The sequence below is a fragment of the Erithacus rubecula genome, assembly GCF_903797595.1.
Source record: "Erithacus rubecula genome assembly, chromosome: 9".
NCBI classification, from domain to species: Eukaryota; Metazoa; Chordata; class Aves; order Passeriformes; family Muscicapidae; genus Erithacus; species Erithacus rubecula.
The window spans coordinates 22457138-22480032 of NC_136660.1; the positions used below are offsets into that span (position 1 = coordinate 22457138).

Below are 22895 nucleotides of genomic sequence, written 5' to 3' on the forward strand. Positions count from 1 at the left end.
GGATCTGGACCTGTACTCAGTTCCCAGCTCTGATCAATGCTGTCTCATCCTTCCCCAGCCTCTGCACATCCTCATGAAGAACCAGGAGTTTAACACACCACCAGCCTGAGCAGGAGCCACTTTGGATCAGCACAACTTGGGGTCTGACTGCCAAGTGTTTTTGGCACTGATTTTTTCCTTGCTCTTGTACAAGGCGAGGTTGCGACATCTGCTGAACAGGAACCAGCATGTAATGAAACATGGTCACTGCTCCAATTGACAGCACAACAGTCCTGAATAAGAACCAAGCCAGACACCAACTCTTGGATGGCTTTTCCTGATTTCCAGGAAGGGTTGGGCTGTGTTTGTCCACAGGCTCCATTGGGTTTACAAGAACAACTGTTTTATTTGAATCTCATGCAGCTTGGGTTCCTGCTGATGCTGCTTTAATTGCAGAGCTCCTCTGCTACCAGGCCCTAATCAGGCAGGTGAGTGGCTGACATGTGTCAGCTGTGCAGGTGCCTCTGCTGTCACAGCATTGCTGGGAGGTTGCTGTGTGACCCCAAGAGTGCCAGGGCAGGCACAAGCACCCATGGCAGGAGGCTGCAGGGATCAGGGGGATGCTTAGCATTATCCCTTGCCAAGATGACATTATGGTCCAGCACAGCATCACAAGGCAGCCCAAAAATCCCCAGCCCCCCTCCCCACTTCATATTCCCATCAAGGAAACTTTCAGATGTGGGACAAAGTTGACACCAGTGATCTGTCACAGGCTCCATAGCACCTGGGGTCCTGCCCTAAATGTCAGGCACGTCCTGGCAGCTCACCCTGGGGCTGGAATGCCACACCAGCTCTGCTCCTGCACACGTGCATTGCACCCACACAATAAACAACTTCAACTCCTAAATCCAACACACACCTTGTGCCCACCCCAAGGACTGAGCCCTGAAAACCCCTGCTCAGCCTGCAAACGCCTCAAATGAGTTTTGTCCTCCAGCTTTGCCAGCAAGGGTGGTGGGAAGCCCTCACTAATGCACCCAGCAAAGACAGGCTGCGGGTGCCAGCAACTCTTCAACCATAATGAAAGTCTCAGGTATCCCAGCCCGGCCAAATCACCTCCTACAGACGCAGAACAGCGCTGGAGTAGCAATAAAAGTGTCAGGGATGTCTCCTTGTGCATCACCAGACTGCAGCATTTCGGGAGCGGCCTGCACAGAGGTTAATTATTGCTTCCCTCTCTTCCCCTCTCGCTCCCAGTTTAAGATGGATCTGACTGTCAGGAGGGGTGACAGATGAAGACAAAGCACAGGTACGGCTCCGTGAACTCTGCGCCTGCCTGTGTCATCCTGGAGCAGCTGGGAGCACGTGGAGTGGAGCTGCAGGGAGGGAGAGGAGGGGTGAGGAGGAGGGAGAGTCGAGAAAGCAGCAACCATACCAGTGCTGGAATGGATTTGCTGTGGGGGACGTGGAGTTGCTGGACTGGGAGAAGAGAAATTACAGCTCCTTCCACCCCACTCTTATGGAAGGATTTTTTTCCTCCTTGCTCCTCATACAGCTTCAAAACCACTCGAGATTGGCAGAGACCTTTTCCCAAATATCAAGGAAAGCATGAGAAAGAGCACATGGTCAGCTGCCTTCTGCTCCACAGAGCTGCCATCACTGCAAGCAAAACATGTATTTGACCATCTCCCCTTTGAGAGATAAGCTAAGAAATCTGGGATCAGGCTCCCAGCTCTGCTACAATCATGAATCTCTGAAGTCCTGTTCCCTAAAGAAGCCTCTGGCTGGAGCAACACTCAGGTCTTTTGGGTGGAAGAAGCTTTGCAGGTGTTATTACAAGCAATCCCCAGCAGACAGATCTCTGAGCATCACTTCTCCATGTGCAGCAAGAGGTGACTTGTCTTTTCCCTTTCCTTCCTGGTCAGTGACTTTAGTGCTAGCACAGTCATTGCCATCAAAACCTTGTTTTGGCCTCTGGAAGTTAAAGACTTAACCATGACCTTTCTGTTTCCCAGGACATGTCCCTTTTCCTCTCTACAGAGCAGCTGGTCTGTTTTGATCACCCCTGTCCTCCCAGTGACCAGACATGCTGCCCAGGGGGTACCCAGCCCTGCTGCCCCCAGCAGGGACAGGGCACAGCTGCTTTCAAAGTAGCTTCTTTCCAGACAGCTGGGGAAAATCAGTTCCTATGCAGCAGACAGGAGAACATTGGTCTTTCCCAAGAAAAGCCAGCTGCTTTGCCTCCCAGTCAGGTTTTTTTTTTATAGTTAAGGGATGCTGTGACAGCATAGCAAATGCCCCACTGTTGCTGTTTTTCCCCACTGCCCCCACACAGAAATTCCCTGGCAATGGGAGCAGAGGCATTCCTTTTTCACTCCAAGAGGGTTTGAAGGTTTCATCAGGAAGGTGGATTTGTGCTCCTTCCCCTGCTAGCCCCTGCAATCTGGTTTAGCTCTCACCTGTGTGCAGGGGCTGCAAAGCATCTTCAGGGAGGCTGCAGGCTGGAAAACACAAGCCTGGGACATGCACTGGTTCCTCAGAGCAGAGAAGCATCCACATCTCCATCTCCTGCCTTCCCCTTGCTCAAGGGCACAGACACTGCAGCCACTTCAGAGGGATGGAGTCACTCCAGGCACCCAGAAGAAGAAATTGCCCTGTTCCTGTTCCCTAAAGGGTTTGGATTTTATCCTGTGCTAGGAGCTGAGGATGAGAAATGCCAGCATTGGCAGTTTTCATCCCTATGGAAAGCCCTTCAAGGCTGACCCTAATGGGAAGGTCTGCCTCAAGCCATTCCCAAACAGTGCCTTTCCTTTCCAGGCTTTCCAGCCATTTCAGCCTGGCTTGATACCATTTAGCTGCAGATGCTGAAGGAAACATCACTTCAAATTAAACCAGAGGGGAGCACTTCAGCTGGACAGCTTTGAAGTAGGAAGCTTTGATAAAAGAATGTATTTCCTCCCCCTCTTGATCTTTCTTTCTTCCCCCTCTCCTCTCCAAATGGTGAGTTTTGGCATGGCTGCCCCAGCACAGCCACTGAAAGGCTGTGACTCCCCCTCCAGGGGCATCTTCCATCACTCTGCCAAGCAGCCTCTCCTCCAGGACGATGGGCCCAGTACCAGCAGCTGAACCAAAGTTCAGCCTCTCCTTATCATCCAGCAGATTTAAAGCAAAACCACCCAGAGGTCCTTTCCCCCTCCATGAGCACACTGAGCACAGTGCTTCCCTGCTGCTGGCATGGTGCAGAGCCCAGAAGGTATGTCCAAGGGCTTCAATTCCTAGAGGAAAGGCACGGCACAAGTACCCTAACCCACTGTCAGCCCGTCCCGTGATTTATACTCTGAGGTTGTCACATTGAAACCAGGATAGGATGTCCTCTTCTGAGCCAGAAGCGTTCTGCCATGGGAATAAACGAGAAGATACTTTTAAGCTGTCATTTAGCTACGATGTGTCTTCCAGGCAGCCCCCACGGCCCCAGGAGGTTCCCGATTCTTCAGGCGCTTTCCCGAGCCCTTCTGAACCCCAGGGCTCAACCCAGCGCCAAGCAAGTCCCCAGTGCTGACCCTGGATGAAGGCTGATCCATGCACTCCTCAGCAGCGCTGGAGGGCAGCGGGAGCACCCAGGATGCAGGCAGCACGTGCGGATGGATGGCAAAGGCTGCAGGGATCAGAGCTCGTCCCTCCCCGTGCGACAGCTAAACGAGCCGAGACAATTAAATGTGCCATTTGATGGCTGCCTGGCAGAGCCAGAGCCTCTCTCTCTCTTTTAATAAAAGGACTCTTCCCCAGAATGGCTCAGGCTCAGTGAGGGCTGCAGCTTGTGAAGTGTGAGAGCTCTTCACATTTAATTAAACAGCCCGTCCTAGCCTGCCTCGGGTCGGCAGAGCTCACACGCTGCCAGAGATGCCCTGGCACCTTCTCCCACCGCAGCCCTCGCTGGGTGAAACACCCCTGCCTCCTTCCGTCTTCACTCCCTGCATGGTCAGAGCTGTGTCCCAGCTTGCCTGGACTGCATGAGCCACCCCAGACCGGGCTGCTGTGCCCTCAGTGCCCAGAGGGTACCTACCCTTGGAGAGCTGATAACCCCTTGATGTGAGGGGGCTGAGATCCAGTGGCTCACTGTGTGTGCACTACAGAAATGAGGTGCTGCTGGAGTCCCCAGGGTGTGAGACAGCCAGGGACAGGGAATCCATAAGTGGATCCAGCCCCAGGGAGGACCACACCACCCCTGCACATCTCTGACCTGCAGCACACAGGCCATCCCACAGCTGGGACACCACGGCCACGGCCTCCCCTGAGCCCTGCGCTCCGAGCTCGCTTCCGCCAGCTCTGCTCCTCGTCACAGAGCAGGGGAAATGCCCTGCTCTTGCCCAGGGCAGATAAGAGAGATGGATAAGGGTGGGGGCAGAGGGGAGGCCAGCATTTGGGTAGCTTGGCTGGCTTTCCAGAGAGCACTTGTTTTGCTGAGCCCTGCAGCTTAACCCTTCCTTCCCCAAGGCTGGGGTAATCTGGCAGTGGGAGAGAGCTGGAGCTTTGAACAACTCCTGACAATACCATCCTAATGGGCTCAGTGCTTTTAAATCTTCTCCATGTTTAAAGTGAGCCCTGTTGAGCTGGCATCACTTGTTTCTGGCTTCTCCATCCTTGGGCAGGGAAGGCAGCATCCTCCCTCCCAAAACACTTGCAGAGGAACTGCCACTCCCATTTTGCAGCACAGCAGCCTGGTGGCTGGTGGTTTGTTATCTACTGGCATGGAGGGCTTTAATCCACTGTCTGCAGCTGTGCTTGCAGGACATGCCAAACCAGGCTTCCCTGGACCTTCTTGGTCCTCCTTACACCAGCTAAGATGCAAACTCAGAATTTTTCTGTTTTGTTCTTCCCATCTGATTTCTTCTGAGACAGAAGGACTGGCTCCAGCAGGTGTCCTGGTAAGATTCTGAACAGCTCTTCACTGCATATGTTCACACGTGGCTGCAAAGTTGCAAGCTGCAGCTTCTGCCTCTCCTCACAGCCATAGCTGTGAGAGGCATGTTATTAAAGGGGACGGTTCAAGCTGTGCTTTGAATATGACATCCAGCCAGGTGAATATTTGGGGGTTTTACAAGTAGCCCAAAGTTGCTGTCCCCCTCTCCCCTCCCACATTCTCAAACCAGCAGAGTGCAGGCAGCTGGGGAAAGCTGCTGATGGGTATGAGCCCTTCCCAACCCGCCAGGGCTCAGGGGCTGCTCTGCAGAGACCCCATCACTCACACTTTCAGGCCTGCCAAGCCAAAGGCACAGTAATTGCAAGCCAGATACCCCCCCACTTCCGAGGCAGAGTGCTCTGGCAGGGAGCAGGCACAGGGGCTCCCATTTCCGCCTGCCTCCAGCTGTTAGGGAGCAGAGAAGTGACAGAGAGCAGCCCCGGGGCAGAGAGGGCTGCGAGGAGAGACAGCAACCAGCACTCTGATAAGGCAGGTCCCTGCTGAGCACCTCCTTGCTTTTGAGATAATGCACCCCAGGCACTCCCTGAGGGATACCTGTGCTCTCTGCAGGTTGTGCCCTCACATGGATTATTGCCTGCTCCAGCTCATCCCCCTCTCTCCATGGAGTCAGACCCCAGTCCCAGATTCCATGCCTGTGAAGGGGGGAAAGCCCAGATCATAGGGAACAAACCCAGGACATCATATGAGCACACAAGCAGAGATACAACCAGGACCATCCCCACACCACTAAAGATAGGTCTTTCCCCCAGAGGTGAAATCAAAAAGTCACCTGCAATGCAGGTAGAGTGGGGGGGGGGCCCTCCAGCCCTCCCTGGGCTGGTGCTGCTCCTGGTGAATCTGCACAGGGATCATCACCTCAAGGGGACAGGCAAGATACTTAAGTCCCTTCACTTGATCCACATTCAACATCCTCTCACAGCCTCAGTAATGGTCATAGATAGAGTCACATCAGCAGCTCTTGGGCTTTTCAAGCCAGAGGAAGTGGAGCTTTCAACAGACACAGCTGAGAAAAAAAAAAAAAAAAAGCAGTCTCAAGTTAAAACCTTTTACAGGCTTTAGCAGGCACCGGTGCTGGCAGAACCAGAGGGTGTTACCTTGCATCAATCCCAGCATAAAACCTCTGCTGTCAACACCAGCTAAAGAGCCCACAAAAGCTGCCCCACACACAGCTCTGCCAGCACTTCAGCCAAGCTGGAGGACAGAGGCTGCTTGCACAGCTTTATCTGGCTGGAAAGCCCTCCTTAAGATAGGAGGCTGTTTGCTGTGCTGGAAGGAGCTGCAGGTGCCTGGAGCTGCTTCAGCCCCAGACTGCCTTTTGGCTGGCCTGGGACAAAGCTCCCCATCTCCCACAGCCTTGGTAGAGAAGGGAATATCTGTTGTCTAATATAGCACAAGTCAATATTGAATCAGGGGAACTGCTTTTCCTTGAGGCCACTCCTCAAACCAGAGCACAGGGCAGTCACACAAATCCCATTTTCATGGGGAAACAGTATGGGCAGTCCCTGCACCACTTCTCACATCTCTTGCACTTGCTGTGCTGCTCTCTGCAGGATTGGGTATTGGGGCTTGGCAGGATTGTTCCCAAACAGAAAGAGCACAGCTACAATGCAAAACCAAGGAGAGGAGGCATAAAAGCCACAGGGGGAAGCATTCAAGCATTCAAGTGTCCAGGTAGGCCTGCAGCAAGGACAGCGAGGAAGCAGCATCTGCATCATGGTAGGGGATGAATATGGGATGATGAACATCCTTCAGCCTTCACCTGTACACAGAGATGTCTCCAGACATAGCTGGACCTGTTAAGACCCCTCAGCTGAGCCACCTCCCTGACAAGTTCTTGCTTTCCACCAGCTCTTGAACAAATCCATGTCTGGAGGGCCACCCATGCAGCTCAATGGACAGCACACAATGCTTGCTGCAGCACAAGGCACCAGCTGTCCCACATGCCTCACATCATCTCACCTTGCACAGCCTCCCTGCCTCCAGGACCCTCAGCTTTGTCCTCTGCCTCCTCTTAAAGGCAGGGGTGGCAAGGGTGGAGCAGAAAAGGGCTGCCCAGGGGGAGCTGACTTAGGAAGGGATGTGGATGAGAAAGTTGTGGAGAGAGGGATTGAACCCAAGGCTTTAATCTGACCTTTCTAGCAAGCTGTGATGCCAGGGCAGAGCTCTTCCCTGGATGGCTGGGCAGCTGTGCAGGGTGCAGCATTTCACACCTCACCTCTGTCCTTACAATAATCCCCATTTCCCCCTGGTCTGGCTCACATCTCCATGCACTGCCCAGGATTCCTGCAGTGCCAGATTCTGCAGGACACACAGAGCTGGATTTGCTTTTCTGCATGTCCCTGCAGCCAGCTAGCCCAACCTCCCCCCACAGCTAGCACCCCGCCACTTGCTGTGACTGATACAGGGAACCTGGTGCTTTTATTAAACTCTTTGCTTCCTGTTTTAAGCTTAATAATAAATTGCATGTCACATTACGGCTGTGTTTATTAAAACCCATTGGCGTGGGCTCTGCTCTGCAACAGCATTTGAATTATTGAAAGCAACCCCCCATGGAGACCTATTTGCTGCAAACGCAGGAGAATTTATTTCCATTTTGTTTATCAGGCAGTGTAAGTGCTGGGTGGAGGCAGGGAAGCTGTCTTGCTATTTTATTTTCTCTCTGAGCCACTACAGCAGGGTGTAGAGTTGCCGTGCAGAAGATGGGGAAAAAACCACCCCCAGCAGGGGTGGGGACAGGTTGGGGACAGAAGTCCTGGGGGTAGCTGGTCACTCTGCCCTGAAGGTGTCTCTGGCTCTGGTTGAGTTCTGCATGTGTAGTTGCTTTCTGCCTCAGTTTACCCATTTGCAGAGCAAGGTTACAGTGCTGCTTCCATCCAGACATGACCAGGGATCAGCTCAGGCTCAATGAGCCTCTGCCAGAAGCCATCAGTCTCCCATGGGAGTTCATAGCATGGGGGGACTGTCAAGGTGGCCATGAGGGGTGTTTGACCTTTTGCAGCCCTAGTTCAAGGCAGACAGGCAAGGATTGCAGCTGAACATCTCCAGGCTCTGCCTCATCCCAGCTCTGCCTGCAGCAGCCATCCAAAGCCAGTGTCCAGAGGATGCTCTGGCGATCATCCTGAGAGACAGTTTATACTCATGTCCCTTGTGATCACCCTCCCAGCACGGCAGAGGTCCCGCAGGGGCAGGGGAAGGGCAGGGAGCGGGCATGGCTGGGTGCGAGGGTCGGGGTGCTCCGGGGTGTCCCGCAGGCTGCCCAGCGCAGCGGCAGCGCCGGGTGGCCGGTGGCTTTGCCAGGAGATGGCACTGTTCAACCCCTAATCACAGCCTGGCCCGAACCTGGCTCTGCCAAGGAGCCACGGATGCTCCACAAGAAGCAGGGCCAGCAGGTTGAGGGAGGTGATTCTGTCCCTGCACTCTGCTTTTGTGAGAGCCTACCTGAGTGCTGTGTCCAGCCCTGGGGCTCCCAGCATAAGAAGAATGTGGACGTGCTGGAGCAGGTCCATGAGGATGCTCAGAGGGCTGGAGACAGGCTGAGAGAGTTGGGCCTGAAGAAGAGTAGGATGAAGAAGAGAAGGCTCCAGCAACACCTTAAAGCACCTCCCAGAACCTAAAGGATCTAGAGGAGAGCTGGAGAATGGCTTTCAACAAGGCATGTAGTGATAGAAAAAGGGTAAATGGCTTTAAACTGGAAGAGAATAAGTTTAAATCAGATATTAGAAAGAAATTCTTTTTTGTAGGGGTGGTGAGGAACCAGCATAGGCTTTCCAGAGAAATTGTGGACTCCCCAGCCCTAGAAATGTTCAAGACCAGACTGGGTGGGGCCCTAAGCAACCTGGTCTAGTGAAAGGTGGAATTAAATGACCTCTAAGGTCCCTTCTAAACTTTGACTCCACGTGCCTCCTGTCCAGGCCCAGACAGGGGCAGGTCCCAGCATCCCCAAGGGCAGGGAAGGACAGGGACAGCATGTTTTTGTTACTGGAGCATATTTGCTTGCCAGACTTGGTGGGTTTTCCCCACCACAAAACCTTGTGGTTGGCAGCTGGTCAGAGGGTACATCTCCAGAGTCTTCCAGGTCCTGGCAGGCCAAGCCACCCTTTCCTTGTACCCAGGCTCGCAGTGACCTCTGGTGCCCTGGGAGGTATCCACACCCTGCTCATCCCAGGTGGCCAGGAGGGGTCGGTGCTGTGCCTGGACCAGTGGCCACGTCAACACTTCCCAGTCCAGCTCTCTCCATCCCTGACATCAGCCTGACCTCTGGGCTCAGCTGATCCTGTGCTCTGAGTGCAGTCAGCTGGGCTGGCAGGAGATGCTCTGCCCCCTCTGCCCCCAGAAACCAACTGTGCCAAACATCAGCCAACAAAGGAATTTGGTGCTGCATGCTACTGGGGCATGTCCTCTGAACCCACACAGACACCAGGTTTGGTCAAGTCCTCAGGACCCTCTGGGTGCCTGGAGCTGAAAACAGGATATGCAGAGCCTTGGGTGCTGCCCTCCTCGGGGCAGGGGCTGCAGGAAACATTTGAGCAGCCAGCAGCAGAGGTGACCAAGTGTTTTTAGAGCCAACAAATAACCTCAATTAATCTGTGGCAGTGACCGATTCCAGCTGTGCAGTAATATTGGCTCCTTTAATTTTTAAGTGACTGGAAATGGCAAGACTGGGAGTTGGGATGAAGAGATACCAGCCCTCTCTGTGACCCTGGAGCCACTCTGCTGCCCTTCACCTTCACTAAGCTCCAGCCTGCCAGTCAGGCAGCCCTCTCCCACAGTGGGATCCCAGCAGTCTGGGATGCACAGCCCTTGGTTTGGTTAATTTTGGCCAAGAGCTTTTGCTCAAGTTCCCCCCTCTCTTGGACACTACATCCCCACTGCTCTTCCTCCCAGGCAGGAACCACCAGCATCCCCTGCCAGCTCCCTATAGGGTATGAAGGCACTGGGTGTGATGCAGAGGGGAGCAAGGATTGAGGCCAAAACACAGTTGGCCAGGCAGGGCATTGTCCTGCAGAGCACATGGAGAGCCAGGGATGGAGTGTGTGACCCATCCAACACTCTCCTGCCAGACCAAAGCTGCATCCACACCCAGCACGACCTGGATTTGTGCCAGCACAGACAGGGCAGCCTGGCCCTGAGGAGGGTTGGCATGGCAGCCCTGGCCAGGGGCCAGCCCCAGGCACCAGCAGGGAGCCCAGCAAGCAGCTCTTGACTGCTGAAACTCCAGGACACTCTCGGATTTCCCTGTGGCAGCCTCAGCCTGAGTGTGGCCCAGTTCCACCAGCTCATTTGTGTGCAAAACAGGAAAGGGATCAGGATGGTTAAAAAAGGCCCAGCTTCTCTGAAAGCATGTCTTACACCCAAAAAAATCAAAATAAAAGTCAGTGGCACACTTCTGTCCCTGGTCCCTCCTGAAGACTCTCCAGCTGATCAGCTCAGGAGGATTCTGTTACACTGTTAGATGGAAGGAGAGGCTGAGGCATCAATGGCTTTTGCATTTCTCAGATTCAGAAGGGGTTTTCTGCCAGAAAGGGTAGGCACTCCAGCAGGCAGGGCAGCAGTGCCCCATCAAGCTGTGGTGCAGGGGGCCAGGACTGGCCCAGCCTCAGCGTCTGCAGGAATTTTGCTCTGCTGCCAATTCCAGACAAATCCCTTTTATTTGCTTGTTCAGGTTTCAGTGCTGTAACTGTGTCATCTGAGCCAGCTCTCAAGAGAAAAAGGAAGAAAAGAAAAGAAAAACATGTGAAGGAGAGTAGCATGGGACGCGAGCCACCAGCCTTACTGCATCCTGCCTGCTCCTGGCTGGGGTCTGGCCAATTCCTTCCTCACAGGGTCTGGCTCCCTGCTGCAGCTCTGGACCTCCCTGGAGCTGGGACTGAGTCACTGGAGTGGTTTGGTCCATATGGAGGTTTTGAGAACCAGAAATCCAGTAAATGCAGCTGTTTTCGGGGATAAAGCACCCCTTGAATGTGAGATCAGCCCCAGAGTTCCCATAGGAAGGGTCCTGATAGCTCTCTCTGGGCATTTTGCAGCACAGTGCAGCTCTGAGCTTCCTTCCTCTGCTCCCTCCAAATAAAAGTTTGCCCTAAATCACCAGCTCTGGGAGGTAGGTGGGATTTTTTTTAATATAATGTTTCCAGTGGAAACTGGACCATCCCTTTACTTCACCAACCAGGCACAGAGCTGCTCCACACTTGACAGGGCTGTGGTCACCTGAGTGCAGACCCTAGTGTCACAGAACTTAGGACCCCAACATGAGAAGCAGTGGGATGGGATCCAAACACATGGGAGTACAGTGATTTGAGTGAATGCATCACCACTCCACAGGAGTTTGTCTGCTGGGCACCCCCAATCCCAGGTGGAAAGGGCAGAACCCACACCAGGACCAGCTGTGAGCACTGGAATGGGGAGGAGGGCTCCTCAACTCAAGGTAGCATCCACAGTGTTTGCACCCTTCCTCACCCCCATAATCATCCTTGTGGATTCAGGACAGTCAGCTGGCCCTGGCTTTGACCTACATGTGTATTTTAAATAACATCAACCAAAATGACAAAGGAAAACATGAAGTCAGTCAAAGGCATGGAAGGGAAAACATGAAGTCAGTCAAAAAAAGGCCAAAGTGTTTCTGACCACAAGGGTGGTTCAGCTGGAGAAAAGACAGCACTGAAAGCCACAAGTGCCTGGTTTCTTCAAATCACTACTTTTCTGGTTAAAAACAAAACAGAAGAGAAGGGGTTTTTTGGCAGCAGACTCCTCAAGTTCTGGGGAGAAGCTGGGATGTCTCTGTGCTTGGGGGATACAGAGCAGACAGGGGGTGACACACTGGTTATCACAGTCAGGTCCCAGCTCTCTGCTCCAGCTTCCCCAAAAATTATTCACACAGGACATAATGCCCCTACCCTGGCCTCACTCTCCATCCCCAGCACCAAGTCCTCATCACACACAGCACAGCTGTCCCTGCAGTGTCCTACCTGCCATTGTCTCCACTCAGTGCCAGAGGACAGATCCACCCTGCTCCAGGCAGAGCTGCCCCTGGTCTCCTTTGCACCAAGCAGCCAGCATACCATCCCCCAGCACCCCATAAGGATGTGTCACCCCGTCCCCCACCCCAAAAAAACAGGCTGCTGTGCCAGCATTGTTCAGAGAAGGAGTTTTGGGCTGAGGATTCTTGCTCCAGAGATGTCCCCAAGCCCAGGGAAGGGTTGCTGTGGGTAAGGTGATCTCTGCAGCTGGACTGGCCATCTCTGGGCTAGTAGTAGTCCTCCTCACTCTCCCCGTAGTCCTCAGGTGTCATGTGGGGCTTTGGCAGGGAGAAGTCTGTCAGGTTGAGCTGGTCTGAAACAGCAGCAAGGGGACAATGTGACATTGCCACCCTGTTGTGCCTGTTCCCTTCCCACCAGGACCAAAGCCAAATCACGCACAGCAGGTGTCTGGGGTATCCCCAGCACAGCCCTTTGCTCCAGCAGCTCTGCCATACTGGTGCACAGTGCCCAACATCCCCTCCCATGTCCCCATGCTCTCATGGGGACAAGGACATGGTGCTCACCCGGTGTGAAGACAGTCAGGCTGGCCAGTGCCACCACCTCCCCAAGCCTGTTCCTGGCGAAGCAGCGGTACGTGCCCTCATCCGTCACCCGCACACCCTGGATCTGCAGCCAGCCCGTCACCTCGTACCTCTGGGGGCCTCCTCTGAACTGCAACAAGGGGGGATTTCTGTCAGCACTTGTGGCAGGAGCAAGGGGAGTCTGTGCCACACAGCCCCGGGTCCACTCTTTCAGCAGGCAGTGAGGTCCCAGGATTGCTCTAGCAGCAACCTGCTATTTTCTGTTTATCCCCAGGAATAAATAAGCTTTCCCTGATCCAGCTGGACTGCAGCTGTGTTTGCAGGCTACTATTATGGTGTGGTGGCCAGGGGTGGAGGACAGTAGAGTTTCTTCCAGCCAGGCAGGGTAGTCCTGCTTGGGGTGAAGATCCTCAGTCGGACCCTGTGACAAGCTATGGGGAGGCTCGACGGACAGAAAGATGGAAAGGGGCCACAATGCCAGGTCCCACCTGCTTCTCTGGCTCCCTCCATCCATTCCATCCCCATTGGTGCCTGGCTGAGGTGCATGACCCCTTTGCCTCTGCCCACACCCTCTAATAGCTAGGTACACCCAGCTGGGTGCTATATTTGGGGCTGGCCACAGGCAGGATGCTGACCCCTGGGCTTGCCAGCTCTGGGAGGGCAGCCCTGCTGCTGGGAAAAAAGGGCAGGAGCTGTCTGAGTGTGCTGTCAGGAGCAGAGGACAACCAGGCTGTAAGGCACTCGGGAGGTCCTCTTTCCAGCCTTGCCAGTGGGACTGCAAGCAAAGCCAACATGCACAGCAAACTAAAGGCAGGCAAGTGGGAAACTCCCTGCTGCAGGACTCCATAAATAAGTTCAAAAATTACTAGAGGAAATCACAGAAGAGAGCTATGCTGGTGGCTCTGATGGCACTGAGACACCAGCCCTGGCTCAGTGAGTCCTCATGCTGTAGAGCCACCAGTCACCCTTCTCATTCCCAGGCCTGGCCATTCCCAGAGAATGGCCACTCTCAAGTCTGGTTGTCCATGAGCTCTGAGAAGCACTGGGCCACCCTGGGGTCATCTTCAATGCCCTAGGCACACTGCTCACCTGGACAGAGATGTGGGGGTCATCTCCAGGCAGCAGCATCTCTGTGCCATCCTTCCTCCACTCAATGGATGCCATGGGGTAGGCAAAGACCTCGCAGCCGAAGATGACATCCTGCCCAGTGATGTTCCACGTGTCATAGGGAGGAGAGGTGATCTGAGGCTCTGGAGAGAGGGGTAGAGAGCAGGGTGGGCTCAGAGGATGTCCCACTCTTGGCAGGTCCCATGGGCTCTCTTGGGCTGGTCTCTGGAGCAGCAGCATTTCACTCACATAGAGATGCTGGGACCCTTCCCATGTCTGTGTCCTCTCCCTGCCATGGCACAACCTCACCTTTCCAAGGACATGGTCCCTCCTCACAACTGGGACTGGGAGCTCCCTCCCCAGTCCCACCCAGTCCTTGGAGGGTTGCCATCCCTGCTGGCCTCAGTTTCCCCCCCCCATGCAGTGATGCTCAAGTGACCCACGCAGCAGGAAGAGTGCAATGTCAGCAGTGTTACACAGCAAAGCTCTCCTGAGCAGCCAGAGCACGCTCCTCCTGTGGAGAAGGGCCAAGGGGCACTCATCCAGCCTGAGGCTGGTGAGGATGCATGAGGTATTGGAGCTTCCAGCCAAATGAGGCCTCTGCTCTGACATAAGGCTCATGCCAGCAATGAAGGGAGTCAGCAGGTCCCCATCTCCTGGATGGAGCCAACAGCTCCAGGTTCCACATCCTTTCCCTGGAGGGACAAACTGAGGACTGCCCTTCTTACCCACATCTGCTCCATGATCTAGCCCATATCATGAGCCAGAGTTCAAGGGAGTGTTTCCACCTCCAAATATACCTGGGAAAACACTCACGAACATGATGATCTGCAGAAAATAAGGTCAATCCTGGCACCTCTCAGGCTGTGGTAACAGCACTGGATGACCTGTCCTGGACTGGGCAGCATGGGGCATGGCCTTCCTGCTAGACTGTCCCCTCTCAGGTCCCACTTGAGTTTTAAATGGGAGATGGAAATCACACAGCCAAGCCAAATCAGCCCTGGTTTCTATTTGCAGGGGGCAGGCACATTTCTCGGGAGCAACAGGCCAGTGTGAACCCAGCCCTGCCGCCAAGAATTTGCTAACAATTCCCTGGAACTTCCCCATCTGTTCCAGCAGGATTTCTTGCTTCCCATAAACTCCACTCCCTCTTGGCAAAGATGCTCCCAGATTTCTCCAAGCACTGGATCTGCAAGGGACTCCCCCAGAGCAGCAGGGTGGGGGGACTAGTGGCAGCATGGAGCCCCCAGTGCAGTCCTGTCCCTGTGGTTTTGCTGTAAACAGTTAAGCCAGACCCCCTCGCTTCTCTTCCCACAGCCCCAGGGCCACTACCTGACTCACAGGGACCCTCATGGGCCACAGTGAGGTTGGCATCGGGGTGGGCACGGGCAGCCTCCAGGAACCTGCAGATCTGGGCGTAGGTTTTGCCGTCAGAGCCGCAGAGTGCCAGCTGGGAGAGGCAGGCGCACTGGGGCTCGGGGACCTCTCCGTGCCGCAGGTCCCCGGCGTCCAAGCGGCACTCCAGGTGCTCCCCACACTTGCCATAGAAGTGGTTGGTGTTGTCCAGGTCACAGATCTGTCCCTCCAGGTTGGCACATTCCCAGCAGCAGTCGCAGGCGTCCCGCACTGTGCCAGCCAGGCAGCCGCGCGGCACCGGGCACTCCTCCGGCTGGCACTCGGTGCAGCCTTCCCCTTCCTCCAGCAGCCGCTGCCAGCCCCGCTGCAGGTACTCAGAGCTGCTGGGAAAAGCCTGGCCCAGCTGGAGCAAAGCCCAGTGCAAGGAAAGCAAGGAGAGCACCAGGCAAGAGATGCTGAGGGGTTTGGCTTCAGACATCCTCACGGCAGCTCCTCTATCCCAATCCCACGGCCACTTGGATGGGGATTTCTGGCACTGCTCGGATCTTCCTTTCTAGATCTGAGGTGTCATCCTGGCCTGTGAGAAGGGAGAAAGTGTGTTACTGGTGCAAGAAGTGTCTCCCATTCCTTTGTCTCTTGGCTGGCTTGCTCTGAGCAGCAGCACTGCCTGATGTGACCAGCCTCTCTCACCCCCAGCCCTGCAGTCACAGCCTTTGCACCCTGGAGCTCCCCAACCACCTCCTGCTCTGAGATGCTGAACACCTTCTGGAGAGATAGTTCTGATGTCCCCAGCCCATCAGGTTTCATACTTGATCCCTTGGCAGCCCAACATAACCTGGGAAGCCACAAGGTTGACAGGGCACTGGATAGGCTGCTCTACAACATCATGTTTCAGCTTGTTTGTACCCTGCTCCTAATCTCCTGTCAGAAAATTGCTCTCATGCCTCTTTCCTTTCATCCATTGCTTTGCAAGAGTCACAAACCCTTTTTTCCTCCCTCCCCATCCATAAAAGTGCAATGGAGTGGCAGATCCTGCAGACAAGGTGCTTTTTCTGTGCTGGAGGCAGCCAAGCCAGAAGGATGCTCCCAGTTATGCCTGGCTTTTGTTCTCTTTCCCTCCCTGTGCTGTAACCCCTCTTTTTAGGCATCACCTACTCCACTCCCCAGAAGTTTTTTTTTTTTGAGGACCCCTTCAGTTATCACACAGGCAACTGAGGCTGAGCACGGAGGAGCTCAGTGCACAGGTGAGCAACCACTGGACTGACAGCAGACCCAGTCTGGTCAGCCTGTACCAGCACAGTGGGGTCCCTACCCTCAAACCCCAAGCCTGCATTACCTACTCCGGGTGAGAAACTGATCTACTCCGGGCTTCCAATCTCTCCTGGAGGGGAAAACGGGGTATCTCAGAGCCTGTCCCCAGAGAGGGTGACAATCAACCAAATCCCTTTGCGAACACCCCTCCCTGCCCCGTTATACAATGACTGCCTTCCTTGAGATGGAGTAAAATTATGATCCTTTGCCCCAGGGCGAGCGGGGCTAGGGTGGGGACTAGGCAGACAAGCTGTCCGCTCCCCTCCCTCTAGGAACAGCACCGAAGGGCAAGCTGCAGCCCCCCCACAAGTTCAACCCCTCTCTCAGGGTTACCACAGCCTAGGGGTGGGGTGGGGGTGGGGATGGCCCGGACAGTGGGTTACACATATGCATCCCCCGGATAACAAACCGTGATTTGACCCGTACCAGCAGGCACCCCAGGGTAGAAAGGACAGAGGGTCCCAGTGCCGGAGCCCTCCCCCAGTCTGTACAGAGTAAGGCTCCATCCCGCGATGGATGCGGGGGGCCAGAGAAAGGGTGCGGGGGAATTGCAAAGTTAGTCTCTGGCTCCTCATGTCTGGGGTGCTTGGAAGAGTGCTGGGAAGAGGCACGACTCCCCTTGGGTCCCCCAGGAGCTCCCCCGCCATGAGCCGCCACTTACCGGAGCTGCCGGTGCCGGGGGCCGCGGGTGCGCGGTGGCCGTGGCGGCGGGGCTGCTGGCCCCCAGGGCTGCTGGCCCCCGGCCGCTCCAGCACCGCCGTGATGTCAGCGAAACGTGAATCCCCCCGCCCCTCTTCGGGCCCGCGGCCCGTCCCTGGACCGGGACACGGGCTGGCTGGCACCCCTTCCCTGCCGGGGTCCCGCCACGCAGCGCTCCGGAGCTCTGCCGCCCCGGCTCCCTGGCACCGGCACCTCCCCGCTGGAATCGCCCCCCGTCGTGTGCGGGACCTGGGACCTGCTCCGCCCCATCCATGGGGCAGGAACGGCCTGGGGTCCCCCCCTCTGCAGTCAAACTTGGCAGCAGTCCTTGGGGACAAGTGAATGGAAGAGATGGGCATGGCTAGGGAAGTGGTCAAAAGCATTTCTCAACCTGTAATTTGGTTGGGAAACATAGACTGAAAAGTTGAGCAGCTGCTGTAAGTAAATGGGGGGATAACTCCTGGGGGATGTCTGCACTCACCCCACACCAGGAGCCCCATATGAAGGAGGTATTGGGGTGTAAACCATGGTGTTCCCTTGGCCGGAGTGGAGCTATTGGGAGCAGTGGTGGGGCTGCTCCATGCCACAGGAGTGCAAAGCCCATGTACACAGGGCTGGGGCTCCAGACCTCCCCAGCAAGCTGCCTTGCTGTTCCCTGCCTCAGTTTCCCTCTGGAATTGGCTCTGAGGAGTGGGGCAGCCAACACACCTCTGCAACACAAACACACCTCATGAATTTGCATCATGCTCTGGATGCCGTGCCAGGGGGATCACGTGCCAGGGGGATCACTCCTCCCCAGACAAGGAATTTGTGGGATTTAGTTCCCCTATGAAGCTCAAGCAAATCAGGACCCCTCTAAGGATCTGGTTTCCTTCACCATGCTGCAAAAATCTGCTTTTGCTTTCCAACACCCTCCTGCAAATTCGTTCCGGATTCCGGGTCTTTTGCTCGGTCACATTGTGAATCCAGCCATGTCTAACGATGGAAAATGCGGAAGGCTTCAGCCCCCTTAAATCTGTCTCTGCCGGCCAAGCTCCCCTCTCCAGACCCCTGCTGCAGAGTGGGGTTTCCTGCCAGCTCTGCCTTCAGCCTCACATCCCACTCCCCCTCTGTGGCCCCCAGCCCCTTGGCTCAGGGCTGCCTTCCCCCCAGCTCCCCTTGTCCAGCCTATTGAGTGCAGTCCTCACATGCCACAAGTTTTCAGGTCCAGCATCCACGAGTTGCTGAGCAGCTGGGGCTGCAGCTGTTTTGGGAGCAGGGAAAAGTCAGGAAGGGCTGAGGTTTTCCTACATGCAGCCCAAGACTGGGTTAGATCCTGAGCAGAGATGAGACAGACTGTAGATGGCCTAGAAAGGAGTGCTGAGCCTCCTAGGTTATCCCTGCTATACCACCCATGCTGCTTTGGGATGGAGGACTGCCTGCATATTCAGGCATTCTGGCACCAAACACACCCTCACTTGCCCCTGCTCCACACAGGGGGCAAAGCAGTGAAGCAAGCCTGGCCCTATATGCCATCTGCTGCTCACAAAACTCCTGGCCAGCACTTAAATCCCAGGCACTGCTGAAAATGGACCATCAGTGTTTCAGATTGTGTCTCTTGCCCCCAGGAGGGGGGAACAGTCCCCAGTGCTGCTGTCCTTTCCCACACATGGTTCCTTCTCCCATGTGCCATGGCCTGCACACTTGGTGTGTCTTATCTTCATGGGATTATCATGGCCTCTGGGTGGATGAATTCACCTGAGCACCTCTGCAGCATCAGCCACTAACAGGGGAGAACCCCTGGCTAAAGAAGAAACCCAAACACAGATCTGAGCAGGAACAACTCCAGTTCTGGAGCAATGCAACGCAGCCTCAGAAAACCAAGGGCAGCTTAGCTCAGCTCAACAAGATGGAGCTCAAACATGGCAGTTAATTAAACCTCTTGCTTAATGAGACTGCTGAATGTGTTAATAAACAGTAGCAGCTCTGAATGAGAGGTGGAAGATCTAACCTGTGCTTAACAAGGAGTTCTGCTCAATCACACCTGAAGTCAATCAACACAGCTGTGGCTGCAAATGGGGTTTGTGGCTTATATTGCCTGACAACTTTGTGGGGAAAAGAGTGATCACAGCTCTGCATAGCCTGGCACTTGGGTAAATTGCATTCCTGGCTCCTTACCAGTGCTGGTTAGTTGTCTCTCCTTTTTCCTCACTTCATTAGCCCAGTGAAGCTCCTGGAACTGGGTTTGGAGGCTCAGCTTAAAGCACCAAAGCCTCCTCCTCCCTTTCTGGTGGGCTGCTCCTCATCACTGTTTTCTCATCTTATGATAGTCCCATAGATGCTCGGAGTTCATGGGAGCTCCTGGCAGGCCCAATATCCTTGTCATCTCCCCAGAGCTCTGCCATCAGAATGAAACACATCACATCCAATCAGCGGTACCACATTGTTCCTGGCCCCACTGACACCCCCCTGCAGATTTGGGTTGATCCCCCAGGCACCCCATAGTAATCTGGGATTTATGGCAGATGAAGCCAAGGGAAAAATATACTCTGGAAAAAAAAAATTCCTAGGCCAAGTGACTCAGTCTGGTGAGCAATATTGGGGCTGGGCTGGAGGGATTGAGAATGTGAGTTATGTCACAGCAGAAGCAAATGTCACCAGAGATCTTGGGACAGAATGCTGCCAGCACACTGCCTGGGGCAGTGAGGGTCTCATTCTGACAATAAACCATATCTCTCTCATTTCACACCAAACACACTCTCTGTTTCCTGCTGTCTGACAGCCTGGTTCTGGCCAGCCCGCACCAAGGCTGAGTGGTTCTCAAGGGGTGCCAGCCACCTTCCAGGGTTCCACTGCAGGACGAGGCATGGGCAGCAGGGCAGGTCCCCCCGCTCGCAAGCCGGGCCCGCTCTAGGAAGCAGCCAGGCTCAGGTTTCTCCAGCTTTTCCAGCCCGAATTCCTCTGAAGAACCAAGCCGTCAGCACATTCTTGGGGAAGCGGTTGCAGCTGTGCGCAGGTTCTGCCGGCCCCGGGGCGCGATGGCCGCACGGGGAGGGACATCCCGGTGTCCAATCTGCCCGGGGCTCCCGGCAAGAACCGCGGCCCGGCTCCATTCCAGCAGCGATCGTGAGCAATTCCTGAGGTTTTTCCACCAGCCCCATCCAAGCGCAAGTCAAATAAGCCGGGGGCAGGAAACGAAAAGACGGCGGGGGCTGCATTCCTGGGATGTCCCCGCACTGGCACGATGCTACCGACACTGCGGTGCGGTTGAGAGTGGGTTCCCGCTCCCCGTGACCCGCCCGGCTCCTCCCGCAGCACTCGGGGGTCCCTGGCGTCCCCCCCGGCACAGGGGTGCGGGTAGCGCTGCGGGCAGGCGGCTGCGGGGTCTCTGCTGCCACCTCCAGGGCACTGCTGGCCTCGTCCCTGCCCCTTGAGGTGACACCGACCCTGTACCTGGGGTCTGCAGAACCTGGAGTAATGCCTGGACACCTCTGCCCCACCACCCTCATCTTCCTGCACTCTAAAAGCCCCATATCAGCCGAGCCTGGGAGCCCTCACCCCAGGATAATGTCTTGGTAAGGGCTTGGGTACATTCCCTTGTGCTGGTGGGTTCTCTGTTCAGCCTGCCCGAGGGCCCCCTCAGACGGGTGGGTGCTCCGGAGGGTGCTGCCAGCAGTGGCACCGCGCCCGCTGTCGCCCTTGTCACCCTCCCTTTCCCCAGGCTCCAGCAGGGCTGGGACGCAGCCAGGGAAAGTGACCCACTGCCAGCACCCCGGCACCCCCTGCCACTGGGGCGGGCACTGGGGAGGGGGAGCCTGCCCGCTCTCCCCGCAAGAGGCTGCCCTTTTCCAGGCGTCATTAAAGAGCAATTAGCTGGAAATTAAGCTGAGAACAAGTATTGATTAGCTCATTAAGGCTGGGGGAGCCGGCTGAGGCGGTAGGAATTGCTGCTGCTCGCCCTCATTATGGGCAAGGTTAAAGCATGTGGTCGGGCAGCTCATTAAAAATGCCAGGGACCAATCGATGTCCCCAGCCCAGCGCCGCGCAGCACCCGCAGCACCCCCGGGGACACCCAGCTGCTGTCTTTCTGGGACTGGCCCTTGACCTCTCTGATGAGCCAGCTCGGGAAGGGACCAAGCATCCTTGCTCCCCTGCATCCACTACTGCACCCTGAGCTCCCCTGAAGAGGCAGCAGTGTCCCTTTTGGGCTTGTCAACGCCCCAAAACTCACTGGCCAAATCTCTCCCCCCAGTCAGGGGAATGCATGGGACAGGTTCCCCCAGCGCAGTGAAGTGGCTGAGTCTGCACTGCTGCTGGCTGCAGGAGAGAGCAGATACCATGGCTGGTTTGCAGGGCAGCACCCAACACCTGCAACACTCCAGAACTGAGTTTTTTATGTCTCTGTCTAGTGGTGCTAGCTTGTACAGGTGTGGGCCAGACCAAAGGGGATCTCAGGGATGGAATGAGAGCAGGTAACAGATGAAAGACTCTCAGTGGCTCTGTGTGGCTGAGTACTGCCACACCACACGGCCCGGTATCTCAATCTCACAGCTCTTGGGGGTCTCTTGGGGTGACCCCAGACTCAGCACAGCCAGACCCATTCAGCCAGACCCAGACACCCTGAGCATCTGTGCATCTGAGCATCTTTGGTCCCATGTCCCTCCCATTTCTATGTGGCCACCAGCAGCTCAGGGCCAGCTCCCAGCCAGCACACACAAGGAGGGTGCCCCTGCAAATCCGGGTGGTGTGTGTAGGAGGAGGCAGTTGTCATCATTATTTTTGTTTTCTTTACACAGCTCTGGAAATATATTGTATTCTCAGATAATCCCGTTCAATTACACCACAATAAAACACATAATAAAAACGTAATTCATTTTTCCTGAGCACTCCATCTCCCTGTGTCTTGGCAAGCTATTAAAAATTTGTCTTCATTTTTCTGGCAAGAGCCTTGTACCTTTTCATCTTTAATTTATGAGAGCAGAATAGCTACTGACAAGCCCTTATTGCATGGCGAGGGGCTGCATTATTTATAAGCCGCCAATGGCTGGCTCAGGGGAGATATTTGCAATATTCCAGGGCTGGGAGAAGGAGGGGGACAGATCCCTGATGTGCTTGTCCCAATCCACTCACTTCCCCTCCCTGGGTGGGTGCAGGTGTTCTCCTGGCTGCCCCTCTAGGGGTGCAGCTCAAGCCTGGCCTCTGCCAGCCCTGCCAGCTGTGGAAGCTGTGGTATAGGGTGGCTTTGGGCTGCCTGGCCCTTATCTTGTCACTGCTGTATCTGCCCATCTTGGCCTTTGCAGTGGTCCAGCTCCTCTGTCCTTCAGCGTGGGGCACTGCAGAGCACAGTTGCCTCCATCCCTCCTCTCCCTGGATGGACACCCATCGCTCCTTCTGACTGCTCTGGTTGGACAGAAAGCCAAGGGGGAGGCACTGCTGCCTGCAAGCTTGCCAGGGTCCTGTGACAGCAGCAATGTGCTCTCCAGTGTGATAGCATAGCTCTGATAGCACAGAAAACGGGATAAAAATAGTCCTGCAGGGAAGGCACAGGAGCAGGGCTGGGATTGTCCTGTGAGCAGGCTTCAAGAGGGGGTGTGAGTGTGGGCAGAGCCAGGGTGACGCTCTGGCCTCTCCAAACCAGCAGCATCCAGGGCAGCAGCTTAGCAAAGCTCTCTGCGCAGCGGCGAGGCCCAAAGCCGACTGTACTAAAAAAAGCCCTCCTGACAGCTGGATAAGCTTAAACACATGCCAGGCCAGCCAGAGCTGCTGCAAAGGCAGCAGGCTGAAAAGTAGGGAGCAGAACCCAGCCCCAGAGGGTGCAAAGGCACCCCAAAAAGTCAGTACACCCCTTTCTCCTGCTCCCAGCCTTACCTCAATAGCAGTCCCTTCCCACCGTATATGAAGTAAAAAGCAGCACACTTCTCTTTGCTG

The 22895-nt window shown here is 55.3% G+C and overlaps 1 protein-coding gene across 3 annotated transcripts; it reads right to left on the minus strand.

Moving 5' to 3' along the window:
* Window positions 1–10589: 10589 nt before the first annotated feature.
* KAZALD1 (Kazal type serine peptidase inhibitor domain 1) lies at window positions 10590–20698 on the minus strand. Of its 3 annotated transcripts, XM_079313159.1 has the most exons (6): window positions 16947–17519; window positions 16319–16354; window positions 14955–15555; window positions 13605–13765; window positions 12498–12645; window positions 10590–12286 (listed from the first exon to the last, which is right to left on the minus strand). In XM_079313159.1, the coding sequence occupies exons 3-6, from the start codon at window positions 15454–15456 to the stop codon at window positions 12201–12203; spliced, it is 897 nt and encodes a 298-aa protein (XP_079169285.1). In that variant the 5' UTR covers window positions 15457–15555; window positions 16319–16354; window positions 16947–17519; the 3' UTR covers window positions 10590–12200. The 3 variants fall into 3 exon arrangements, with proteins under 3 accessions (XP_079169285.1, XP_079169287.1, XP_079169286.1); XM_079313161.1 differs by lacking the exons at window positions 16319–16354; window positions 16947–17519 and adding an exon at window positions 20559–20698; XM_079313160.1 differs by lacking the exon at window positions 16319–16354 and having other exon boundaries at window positions 14955–15550.
* Window positions 20699–22895: the final 2197 nt, after the last annotated feature.

Coding starts and splice junctions, on each gene's coding strand:
- KAZALD1 (XM_079313161.1), bottom strand. CDS start 15,456: ATGTCTGAAGCCAAACCCCTCAGCATCTCTTGCCTGGTGCTCTCCTTG. Junction 13,766..14,954: donor TGAGGGTCCCTGTGAGTCAG/GTAGTGGCCCTG, acceptor CCCTCTCTCCAG/AGCCTCAGATCACCTCTCCT. Junction 12,646..13,604: donor ACCCCCACATCTCTGTCCAG/GTGAGCAGTGTG, acceptor CCCTTGTTGCAG/TTCAGAGGAGGCCCCCAGAG.